Below are 12877 nucleotides of genomic sequence, written 5' to 3' on the forward strand. Positions count from 1 at the left end.
GCAACGGGGGAATTTAATTAAATATGTTGCTTTAAAATAATCAAGTTTAAAGAATATGGCAGTTATCTGAATCCATTGACGTTCGCAGTTACATTTTTTAAATGAATGCAGCCAGTTTTAAGGCAAGAATGCACTTTTCTTGCGCCAATTCAGATACGAAAGCTATGCAAATCCATTGCAAATATCGCCAGAGTCTGCACTTCATCTCAAATTCAAATCCAAGTAGCTCCCCAAATTGCTGCACTTTCAGCCATTCAGTGGGCTAAACTTTGAGGCTTAACTGTCAGAGATTCCACCATCGCACTTATTCCCAGTCGTACACAGGGATATATGAGTATGTAACTCAAAACCGATTGCACAAACAAGTTAGAAGACGTGGCAATCCTTCTCCTTGACGCCATTTATACGACTAAGTAACTGCCATTTTATTTTTCTATGCTCACTTCGCGATATATGCCAGCGCTAATCCCGCCCAGAAAGCATCCAGAACCACCCAATCACCCAATCACCCAACCATCCAACCACCGAGGGGAAATGCGGTTAAGATATTTTTTACGATAGCTCCATGGGAAAGCTGCAAGTCAAATGCGAAAACCAGAAGCTTGAAATCGCTTCCCGCCTGCATTTCCCCTCCCAAAAATAAAAAGTGGGGGGGACTGGAAAAACTCAGGCTGGCCAAGTCGGATGGATGGGAAAGTTTATATGCTGGCAGGCGAAATTTATAGCTGCAATTAAATTTAACACGATGCCATGAGATTTAAACGGATTAACTGAATAGTTTTCGACCAGCTCAAACTTTGGGGTCGACTGCGTCGACGGGGGAAATAGCGCGAAGGAGTTTACTGGCTTCGTAGAACATTGATATTTTATTGGTTTATCCTGGCTTACTCGAGCGATAAGATGGCTCTTAACCGTTTTATGACTTCGCTCTGAAGACTCCAATAAAAGTTGGCTGTTAAAGATGAGCAAACGCTTGGCAAATTGCCAACAGCAATAATAGTTCATTTCATTTGGCCCTGATATAGATTTCTAGATATAGGAATACGCTTGAATTGCTTTCAACTATAACTCATGACTAATGATTAGGAAATTATTGTATAAATTACCAGCAATACATTTTGGATTATAAATAGAACCCACGTCTATAAGTGCTTTGCAAGGTCACAAAAAATTACCGACTTCACCGAACGTACAATATCCTGATGGCCTAGCCACTCTGATATTCCGGCCGCAAGGTAGCGAGTCCAATGCCATTACGTAGTCATTTCCCAATTGCTCCTGCCTGAGCACAACAAATCAAATAGTCTCCCGGGTGCAAATGTCCAACCGTAGCCCATAATCAGCCGGCATAGAATCTCAGGGGCTTCACTCAGGAGCACCAGGGTGAACTGGAACTGGAAACAAGGGTCTTCTGGGTGCTTATGCCGTGCCAAGACCATAACAGACATGTGCACCGGGAGCCATCAGCTGCCTCCTGCATCCTAATGTAATCCATTATAAGGGACAACAGTAAGCCAACGTTATCTACCCCTGCACCAGCCCCACTTCCCGCTCCCCGCTCCCAGCCCCACTTGCTCCCATTTACACGGCAAAGAAAGTTCTTTAATTAAGCCGGTTACCTGGTTACCTGGCAGCAGTTGCTGCCATGTTTGCAGTGCTCCTCGGGTAACACTCGGCCACAGTTCCCCTGACACTTTTTTCGCTCTTTGCATTTCCGTTTCAATTCGAATTCGGTTTGGCCAAAATAGAAATAGAACTTCAAATGGAAATGAAAATGGAAATGGAAAACCCAATCCCAAATGTCTACCAAATATTTATTTGCACAACTACTCAAGTCCAATGTTGCGCTCTTTGAAAGTTTATAGCACTCAACTGGCCGGCGATTTGGCTGCAGGGTATGTGCATTATGTCTGAATGTAGCAGAAAGTCAGGGAAATTTATTCAGGAAAATACGGGAGTGCAGGCCAACTCAAATGCGAGACTAGACTAGTATGCTGTATTTTCATTATTGTAAATATTAGGATACGCACAAAAGTAGGAGTTTTCAAGGATATAAAAAGGTAGCTAGAATATAATATTATATAATGTTATAGAAGTATGATTGAATAACACAGTTAAATTTAGATATATCACTGGTAATTTAAATATTTATAGTAATTATTTAAGGTATATACGAAACCCGGTTTGATGCAGTAATACAATATTCTATTTCTATTTAGTTCAGTGGCTATAGAGCTAGGTATACATATATCTCAGAGAATATATCTCAGCGAATTTATCCGTGTCCGCCCATCTCCACTTCAATTACTGCCCACTGCCATTATAGTGCTGCTGTATCTGTATCTGTATTTGTATCTCTAGCCCTCCCTAGAAACAATTTCTATCTAAAGCATTTGCTTCGTTCTGCCACTAAACCTGCGTTTTCTCTGTTTTCTTTTGGCGATGCTGCTGTATGTGCTATCCGTCTGTTTTTTACCACCGTTTGATGCATCATTGACACACCGTTCCGCACTGCACACCCACCGGATGGAAACAACTAAAACAACAGCTCGTACTCGTGTTACTGCATTGATGGCTACACAGGGATCCAGTGCCAAACGAATTGGGACGAGTGCTGGTCGAGTCCTTGCCAGAACGGCGGGACATGTGTAGACGGTGTGGCCTACTACAATTGTACGTGTCCGGAAGGATTCTCTGGTAAGTGTGCCCATGCTATCTATCCGGGTTTTCACTGGGTGGTGGGTGGCATTTTCCGGGTGGCAGGAGGAGTGCTGCCTGAATGCGGTTTATTTTTGCGACCAGCAGCCAGTTGAAATGCACGAATCTAAAACGCTCGGCGTGCACAGAAAATCGGGACTTTTAATATTTTATGAGCCAATGAAAAAATTATTTTCACTTTTTAGTGGAAAAAGTGCTACATTTTAACAATTTTTACCAGTATTCTTACTTTTTCTTACTCATTTACTACTAAGCAGGATATTTCTGTTAGGCTATTAAACGTAAAAAGAATTGTCTTATCTAAGGTAGAGATTTTTCTTCGCAGTGCATTTTCACAAATAGAAAATGCGGGGGAAAAGGGTTATGCGCCAAAGTGGAGTGGCAAGCCAGTTGAGTGGGTGAAGTTCCTCTTCCGTTCCACGTGCGAAATGTATTTTTATTAAGCCAACATAAAAAACTCAGTCTCGCTTGGTTTGCACTCGGTCGAGAGCCTGAGACAGATACCCCAGCAAATAGAGAGGAATTCCTGCCAGGACGCGCACACAGGACTCCCTTTTGGCCCCAAACGTATTTGTAAAATTTACGCGGCACGCGGAGCCACAGCGAAATAAAAATATAACGTACAGTGCTCGTTCTTACTTATTTCCCCGGCATTTGCTCACATGTGTCTATTCTTCTTTTTAACGCGCACTGAGAGTTGCGGACCGAGGGGGGGAGGGGAAGTGGTAGGAAAATCCAAATATAATATAGAAAAAGCAAACGTAAAGAAAACTGGCAGTCATTGAAGTGCAGAAGCCTTTTATACCCTTAAAATGCTGTTGATTCGGCAGGGAGAAATGCTCTCGAGAAGTTCTCGATAGTAGAGGTTATTTTTGCACTTGAATGAATCCTATTAAGTTATAAAATGAATATTATACTTAAGCTAGAAAACGACTTAACCAAAAATAAAGTATTATTCCATCTTACTTTATGAGCATGTTCTTAACTAACTTACTTTCCTTTGTATTCATGGTTATCATGCCTAAGATTTTCCTTTTAGTAAGGGTATATGATTAAGTAAGATGATCAGAGCGGAGCGAGAAAAACGCTTTGAGAGATCTCCAAAGGCGTTAAGACGAGGCGAACGAGGAAATTGTGGAAAAGTGGAAATGGGAAAATGGAAAAGCCGAAGCTGGCAAACCAACTTTAATGTTGTCTATTGTGGTAGTCAATGCTGGGTGCTTAACTTGCCACTTGCCACTGCGTGTCTGTGTGTGTGTGTATGTGGGGCGCCCAGTATCTAAGTATCTGAGTATCTGTGTTGGCCAAGTACGGAAGTCTAGCCATGGATGTATCTAATGTTCATCCTTTGGCTTCCTTCGTGTACGAGAGCACACATAAACACATTTACGTATGGTACGTGTGCGAAGCACTTAGTGTCCGTCCATGCATTTTCTTTTCTTTTTTTTTTTTTTGTGTGCCACCCCTTGCTGCACAAAGTTGACTTTATAAAATTTAGTGAAATTTATAGCCAGCGTATATACATAGGTGTAATATGTGCTAGATTCCTATTTGTAGTCGGATCAAAGCTAGACTAAAACCGAAATACAAATTGCTGCAAATTTGTTCTGGAACTTTGCTGATGAGTTCAACGAGTGGAGGAACACCAGCTGAACAATCAGGCCAAGGGTGGTGGCCAAATGATATAAATGGCCAGGGGAATGGGGATTTAAAAACAGAACGAAGCCATTGACTGACTGACTCTTTTGGACCAAAGAGTCTTGGGAATAAATTACTGAGTTTGCCCGAAACAACATGGACTACATGTGTTTTCCGGCTGGATGAATGCATTCAAATTGAAATAATGGAGATGAGAATTTGTGGGTGATTGGAAAAGGGTTTTCAGTTCAAAAATTGATAAGACTTAGCAGCAATGTAAAGTTATTTTACCATACCATAAAATACCCAAAGCAAGGAAATATATTGAAAACATATTTCATTTGCATAACTTTTCTATGCAACAATATAATAAACGCTTAACATATTGAAATAAACAATCAAATTTTTCGGCCAAGCTTATCGCACTTTATGATAATGCCCAGTTATTTTGTATAAACGCAGTACAAATTGGAAATAAATGCTTTACCTCCACTTGCATCACTCATACGCCCCGTTAACCGCTTTGCTTCCCCATCGCTGAATAACTTTTATCGTCTGCAAGCGAAACAATTGCATTAATTTAGCATAAATAGAGCGGAGCAACGAACGCAGGCAAACAAAGGCCCACAAAGCATAAGCACTGCAAATGAAATCAGCACAAAAACAAATAAAATTATGCTCTGTTCCCCCATATTTGCAGCGATTTTTCCGAGGAAACTAAGCGATTCCATTGCAAATTGCTCGCAGGCCCTCGGAACAAAAAAGACAAGAGCGAATGTAAATAAAGCAAAAAAACAAAATTGCATAACAAATTCAGCGCATAAAAAAGGAAAGCGACCCATGTTGTTTTTCAAAAGGCAGCCGCAAAAAATATATTATATATTCCAAGCCATATATAATAAATAGATTTTTTTGCCAACAGCACGCGAAATGTCGGAAATGAAGCTATAAACTTAGGGGAAATGCAATCCAAAAAATATGTTAAAATGCTGGAAAAAAATTCAGCGAAATTTCGAAATGAATGCAGTGCATGAATAGAAGTCTAAGGCAAAACAAAGCGAAAGTAACGGATGCACAGAGTTCTGAAAGGCTGGGCGGAAAATGGGCGTGGGTGGGAAAAGCGGGAAATGGACAGACGCCTCGGGGCATTATTTAACCGCTCATTGAGTTTTCAAGCGCTTTCACCTTGGCCAAAAGAATCGCCGAATGCAAATGAAAGGAACCGCAATGTCGGAATGCCGGAATGTGGGAGCGGGATAGCCAGCGCTCTAATTAATTTTATGAGCTTCCTTTGCACTGCGCGCTTTTTCGCGGCCCTTTTGGCCTATTTATTTTTTGGCTTCAGTGCTTATGTTTATGTCCTTTTGAAGTGGTTGCGGTATGCATTGGTATATGCTGTATACATCGTCCTTTCGCCCGTTCCACTTACCAACTTAATGCGCCGACTTCTATGACTTTGGGAATAAAGTAGTGGCTTGCAGGACTAAAATGTCGGCGGTGATTGTAGTTTCACTGAAATCCCTTTGACAGCCGACCTACTTTGCGCTGGATTCATCAGGCTAATTACGAGAGCTGCTGAAATTAAACAATAATAATCATGTGTTTATTTATTTTTAGTAATTGCATATTAAAATGTCCGCTATGATCATGCATCATTGATTTAAATGGTTTTTACAGTTCTGAAGTACTGCCAAATGGATTATAGGATTATAGCATCTCTTGCTGCTTGATTTTCAAGATCACCCTTGGCATAAAGACATTAGCAAACACGTCTACATTTGACCAAGGCCTGCAATCCTCTCCGCAAACTGCAATCACCAGCAGCTTAACCTTGCTCCCCTAACACACACACACACACACACACATGCGTGGCCAAACCCACACCATCGCAATCCAGTAACAAAGCGGTGGGCATGCCTTTGTCCTTTTGCTCCTTGGCTCCCTGGCTCTCTGGCTCCTTGCCTTTATGCAATCATTGCAGGCAGCGAGTGAAAAGTGCAGGGAAATGGGGATGGGGGTTGGGGTTGTGGTTTTCCCGCTTGGCTTCATGGCAGCGCGAAAACAATAAAACGGAGAAGGGGAATGCTGCGGAATGGAAGAAGGTCTTCCTGGGCCTATTCACCATTGAAATTTCGCATTTCGCATTCATGCAAATGCAGCAAATCAACAATGAAAAAATAATAAAGGATTGCATTCAAATGTGGTCAAAACGAAGGGCAAAATACTCTACAATTGGCAACTCAAGTGCAGAAAGTTAAAGTAAATATGAAGAGAAGTACCAGTAAATATTTTCTTTAGTACAAATTCAATAAGGTTGCATACTTCTAGACAAGGATATGCAATCTACAAAATGTGCACGGATTTCAAGTGGTTATCCAACTTGTTAGGGTATATTTTTTGAAATGCATTCAAATTGCAGCAATGCAGCTTGTGCCTTTACTACATTTTTTGCCCAACAGTTTTCGTTTTGTTTTCCCACACACTCACTTGATATTTTATCGTAATTTTCCTGGCAGCAGGTCCTTTTTTTAGGACTGCTTCATCAGCGGGTTTTGAGCGAACGGCTGCGTGTGTGTGCATAAATTTGCACCTGTTCACCTGCTCACCTGTTCGTTCTACTTTTTCGCGTTCGGTGGCAATTTGCACACATTTTCACGTAGCCAGGGAGATACATTCAATCAAGCATCTGGTTGCTCAGTCACAGGATCATTCAGCGATTGGCGCATTCGTTTGGCTTGTTTCACTTCCTTGATTTTTCAGCACCAGCAGCAGCAGCAGCGGCATCCTTTAATCAGAGTCACATGCTTTAATTTCTGGCAGCGCCTGATTTATTCTGTTAAATATTCAACCAATTTTCAATCACATGACTCAGCGATTCGCATGCATTTTTTATTTCAATTACCCAGCGGAGAACACAAACCTATATGTACGTACATACATTCGTGTTTATAAATTGAGTTCAAAACGAATTGTTTCTCATTTCGCAGAGGTGGCTAATCAATGGTCCTTTGGGACTTCGCTTCGCTGTTCAGTTCAGTTGTTGTTATTCAGCGACATCAGGCTAAAATATTCATGGCATTATTGATTTTATTATGTCGGACCGAGAGTTTGATGAACTTTTCACAGGCGCGACGGGTGAGATATTTTTGTTTGCTTTGTCGCGAGTCCTGGGATTAGCAGCGTAATCGAATGCGATTAAGATTTTTATTTGCCCACACAACAGATGTGATCAAATTGTTTGGCGGCAATAAGGCTTAATTGGCTTTAAACATCAGTGGAGCGGATATATGTATCAATTAAGTACTCTTAATGCATTGATGCTCATAATCCCATTACTCAGTGTAAATCTTCGATTGTTTTCAGAGATTTAAAATGATTTTCTTGGCATTTGAGAGACAAACGTCAAGGAAAGAAGGACATCTGGGACACGCTGATAATTTTGTTTATTTGTTCAACGAGCCATCAAACACAATACTTTCTTTTTTACGCAACTGCTTAAGGACGAGTAAATTCTTTGGAAAATTAGATTGCAAGGGAAACGTAATCAGGGTTATGCGAAATGCAATCAATTAAACGCACTAACACACGTTCGTTTCGTAAACCTATTTGTGGGCGTAACAGTGTGCATCAAGTTTCCACGTGAAAATGAGCTACACTTTCCCATTTCCTCAGCTTCTCATTGTCAAGAATTCCTCGCTGCGAAAAAAACGAAATGGAAACTAAGCAATTGGATGAGCAACAATGCGCACCACAAGACATTCAAGCGCAGGCCAACCAATTCACATCAAGAGTGCACTGAGATAAAAACTTGTGTAGTAAATCTTTTATACTATATATACTAACGAAATACTCACTACTCTTAAACTGTGCCTAACAGAGTGTAACAAATTAGGTCATGCTTATAAACTAACAATTTAAATAGTATTGTCTTTACCAATTCAAGATGATTTTTTGGCGTGTAGATATGCGAATTGAAATTGCTAGACTGCGAGCGACATGAATTGCTCGGGATTTCGACTGGGGGCTGGCTGAGTGAATGGATACCGTGATTAGTTTCCCCGCTGCATTCGAAAGCAGCCCCAAATCCGTGCCATCGCAGTTGGGGCTGGGAATCGGTGGCAGGAGATGGACCCAAAGTGCATTTCATTGCTCACTGTCGCAGGTCGCAGGCAGCGCGATTTGCGGCGATGGATACGAAGGAAGCTGGCCAAGCCCGACCCCAAAAACTGGGTATCCAACTCCTGCCCCCGATTGCGATGATAATAGATTGCTCTGGCTGGGATTAGTTTCGCATACAAATTGCGGGGCGACGTGGCTGAAATCCCAACAAGCTAAATACTGTTCTCAGTGCCGGGTAATTGAAGAATTTCAAATGAATAAACCAATATATTAAACGGATTTAATTTGGGGAAAGTAAACTAGTTTGCGATGTGGGATGTGAGATGTGAGAGACTGATGTATGGTGTGTTCTTATCTAATGGGATATCTGTTTAAAACACGGGTTATTTGAAACTCCTTGAACGGTCCTTCTCTGGAAAAATCAATTTTTTGATTCCCAATTCATTTCTACCAAAACCAAATATAAGCTTCCTTTATTCAGAGTTCCTTTTGTTCCTACTGCTGTTAATTACGACTTGAACCGAGTGCTGATCCTTGTTATACTGAGCACTCACTCGTTCAATAATGCATTCATTCAGAGATTTCAGAGGAAGCTGCAGAAAAGCACCTGAATGTGCGAGCATAAAATGCGAACGAAATGTGCAATATTTTCAACTCATGCACCTTTAGAAACGAAGTCAGATTTTGAATGCACATTCGCCCTGCCCTCCACTTCCTTTCTCCATTTCTCACAATATATATCCTGCATGGGAAAGCTAACCGGCAAATAAGAAGCACAAAATGTGTGCAGATAAAATTCAAATTTCAATTTCTGCATCGACTGGTGGGGGAATCAGAAAGGACGAGCTGCCCCAAGGACTCGGGGGGTTGGGGGAGGGAGGGAGGCGGGTGCTGGAAATGGCCATGTTTATTGTGACTCGAAGCCAAAACAAATGTTCGTACCTTGTTGCACAAATGTTTGCAGTTCGCTGCCAGCAGCAAATAATAACACAGAAAAAAAGAAAAGAAAATATATAACAAGAAACAGATGAAGAGCAGCATGACAGGCAAAAAGTTTCAATAAAGAAAAATGGCAGGCGGCTAAAGTGGAGCTAAAAATAAAAACTGCGCGAATATTGCTGTAAGTACAAGCAGCACATAAATATTGAAATGTTATTCAATAAATTAAAAAAATGATTTTACAGCCATTTAAAGCTCTAAAAACCAGAAGCGCCAGAGGAATATTTATCAATATTGTATATCTGGCAGACCTTAACTTGATCAATATTTGACCAGCACTTAAAATTTGATTAATGGTTTATTTTCCCTATCTTTTTCGATTCGAATATTCCAACAATCGACAGGAAGAATGTCAGAATTGTACGCCTCTTTTTTGTATTACTTTCATTTCCAAATTCCCAAATGGAAAACGAGGAAAACCGGACAACCAAAGCCCGTCCATTAAACAAAGCAAAAGGGGAAAAAAAAACCAAGAGATAGAGGGGAAAATTGTGCGTCCAATTCGAAAAAAATTCATTCATAAAACATGCCTTGTAGATTGCGGCTGTGAGTGGAGCATTTTTCATGCCCACAAAAATGACCGATGCCGCCCCTATCCCTTCCCCTACCCCTTCTCCCACTAACCACGTACATGGTGAAATAAAATGAAAATCGATTTTCACTTTAACGACTTCACACATTGCACGGGGGCCCAAGAAAAAGTATTGCAGAGGCCACACACCGAAACCACAAACGGAGCCAAAACAATGAACAAGAAAAACCAGAAATCATTGTGAATGCGAATGTGAATGCGAATGTGAATGTGAATGCATTGAGTAAAGGTAAACCCAGACGATCCAAGAAAATGTGATTGCGAGGTGTAGGGGTGTGGGGGGTCAATAGAATTTGGGTTAAGAACTGTGCGTGAGGGGTTTTCTGGCTGCTCAGCTTTCCTGCTCAGTATTCTCCGGGCTTTCGGTGTGCTCGACCACTTCCTGTATTTGTGCATGAATTGGAGCGTAATGTGACATTTCATGTGGAGCACACAAATCGGAAAGAAAAAAGGAGACGGAAGAGCTGCCCACTTCGGTGTTTCACTCGCAGAAGTGGCAACATGTCGTATGCGCAATAAAGTGCATTATAGGAGTTTCTTGAAGCAGAAGCACAGAAGCCACGCATTATTGAACTTTTTTTTTTGACCAAATGTGTTGCATATTTTAAAATTGCTTAAGCTTGGATAAAATACTTTTTAGCATTTCATTTTACAGCGATCGTAAAGAAAATTGAAAGACTCTGCAAACACGGTCCATAAAAATCATAAAGCAGAATGCGATTGCCTCGCTGCGATGGCCATAAACAAATTGAAATGTGCAGCGACTTGATGGCACTTTATGGTCAGAATGGGGAAATTGAAGCTGTTGCTCCGCCATGGCAGTGAAATACGAGAAAGTGCCAGCCCGCTGGAAAATCCATTACTCAATTGAAGCCGCGGTGGAACGGGCAATAAATTAAATACGTTTTTTATGTGCCCCAAAGAGCGGGTAAATAATTGTTTTAAAATCGGTATTAAAGAGTTTGATGATTGCAAACATCTAGCCAAAACGATTTGTTGTCCTAAACAAATTGAACATGCCGAGAAAACTGCTATGTATCTATGAAGACTAAATAGTACCTGTGCATAACTAGCTGTGTGTAGTATAATGAATAAGACAACTCATTCTATTCGCACAGGTGTGCAACATTAATAAATTAATTTAAATTAGCTTCAAAATGAGCATTTCAATGCAAATGCAATCAGTGAGCCAGAATCCTGGAAGTATGCAACGCAAATTCGAGCTGCAGTCCTAAGGAAACAAACCGCATAGCCTATATCGAAATGTGCATGTGAGCGACTATATTTGCTAGGTAGACATTCCAGTATCCTAGCTGAAATCCACAAAAGCACACAATGGATACAGATGCACAGTCGTATAACTACAAGTTAAAGGATGCAGGGGTTGATGTGTATATGTATATGGTATGCCCCTCGTCATAAGGCAAACAAATGACATCGACTGACATCCTGTTCTGCTCGCCAGGATTTTGAGTTGCCTTCTTCGTTTTCGGGTTCCCCTTTTCGTGTTGATTTAGTGCTTATGCAAATTTAATGTATGTTCAGAGCTGCCCCATTTGCATAGACTTACATTATTGTTGCATTATAAACCAGACAGAAGGACCAGACACGCACATTTATCTTTTATGACCGCTCGGCAGCTGCATTTCTATTCGAGCACTCTTCTTTTTCTGCCCATCAGTGTACGTATTATGTATAATTTATGAGTCCAAGTGATAAATTGCAGCCCCACGAAAACGCCCCCTCAATTGCAGCTCACTTGAATGCAATTTTCTGCCTTAAATTAAGACGATTTTCACCAAGCTTCTTTTGTTCGTTGTCGCATTAATTTGGCAAAAGTGCAGGGGAATTTCCACGCCGACTTTTTTGACACTTTTGTTTCGACACTTTGAAGTGCTTTTTTCATAAAAAAAGAATATAAAATAGAAGAACTTTTTCTTCGGCTCAGACAAGATAGGCAAGGAAACTTTCATGGAGTGCAGGCGGAGAAAACTTTAAGCATATTTCTCGCCAACTTGTTGCCAAAAAGAGCTTGCCAAGAAGGTGGTAGCGAAACGAAAACAAAGGCCCAAAACTCTAAAAGGCGTTTCTATGCCGGGCAAATAAATTCTGAAACTTCAGACATACAAAATATTTCGCTGGCTATAAATTTGGCAAAGAAAAGCGCTTCCAAACACACACACACGCCCAATAATATCACTCATACGCAGCGTTGCACTGGCGCAAGCTCAGCAGGAAACGAATAGGGGATTCCCCCGAATCTTCCCATTCTCCCATCGCCCATGGCAAAAGATTGTCTGTCTGTCTGACAGTTGCTGCCTTTTGGCAAAACACTGAGACCAAGTCAACGTCGCTGCAAGTTGTTGAGCAGAAAATTGAAAAGTATTTCCAAGCATTTGTTGCCATTGTTCGCTGTCAAACTAGATACCCCCAGCAGTGCAGATTGCTCTATTCGAAAAAACAGAGCATTTTGATTCGAGCTGTGCGCATTCCCCGTTGTTTAAATAGAATTTAATTTTAAGTTTTTAAGAAATGTTCAAGTGGTTCCTTTTCTCTGGTTTTCTGAGCAGCTTCAAATCGAATCTGTTTATAGTAAAAAATTAATTAAATATTTGTTATATAATAAAAACCCTTAACAAACTTTAAAGGTAATGGTTAAAGGTGTTGTATTAAAGGACCTTTTTTTAAATGAAATAAAAAAAAAATATGACAAATTTATGAAGGGCATTGCTTTTCAGTTCCCTTCTGTACACTAGCTTCCAACCATTTTTCTTTGCCATTTCGCACAGAGTTTGAAGGACAGCTCCGAAT

General features: G+C 40.8%; 2 protein-coding genes across 4 annotated transcripts in view; one reads left to right on the forward strand and one right to left on the reverse strand.

Annotated features, from left to right (window-relative positions):
* LOC120450134 (MKRN2 opposite strand protein) overlaps positions 1-12877 on the reverse strand; it is a 49650-nt gene that overhangs the window by 16757 nt on the left and 20016 nt on the right. The window contains exon 2 of one of the 2 annotated variants that reach the window (XM_039632982.1): positions 5786-5928. The gene's annotated coding sequence lies outside the window, so the exon portion shown is untranslated. Of the gene's footprint in view, positions 1-5785; positions 5932-12877 lie in introns of both variants that reach the window. The other variant, XM_039632973.1, reaches the window with a different exon arrangement.
* Positions 1-12877, forward strand: part of LOC120450099 (protein eyes shut) — a 37005-nt gene that overhangs the window by 1589 nt on the left and 22539 nt on the right. For both annotated transcript variants that reach the window (XM_039632896.2, XM_039632904.2), the window contains exon 2: positions 2549-2697. In XM_039632896.2, coding sequence (XP_039488830.1) covers positions 2549-2697 — 149 coding nt within the window. The remainder of the gene's footprint in view (positions 1-2548; positions 2698-12877) is intronic.

This window comes from Drosophila santomea, chromosome 2L, assembly GCF_016746245.2.
Source record: "Drosophila santomea strain STO CAGO 1482 chromosome 2L, Prin_Dsan_1.1, whole genome shotgun sequence".
Taxonomy (NCBI): Eukaryota; Metazoa; Arthropoda; class Insecta; order Diptera; family Drosophilidae; genus Drosophila; species Drosophila santomea.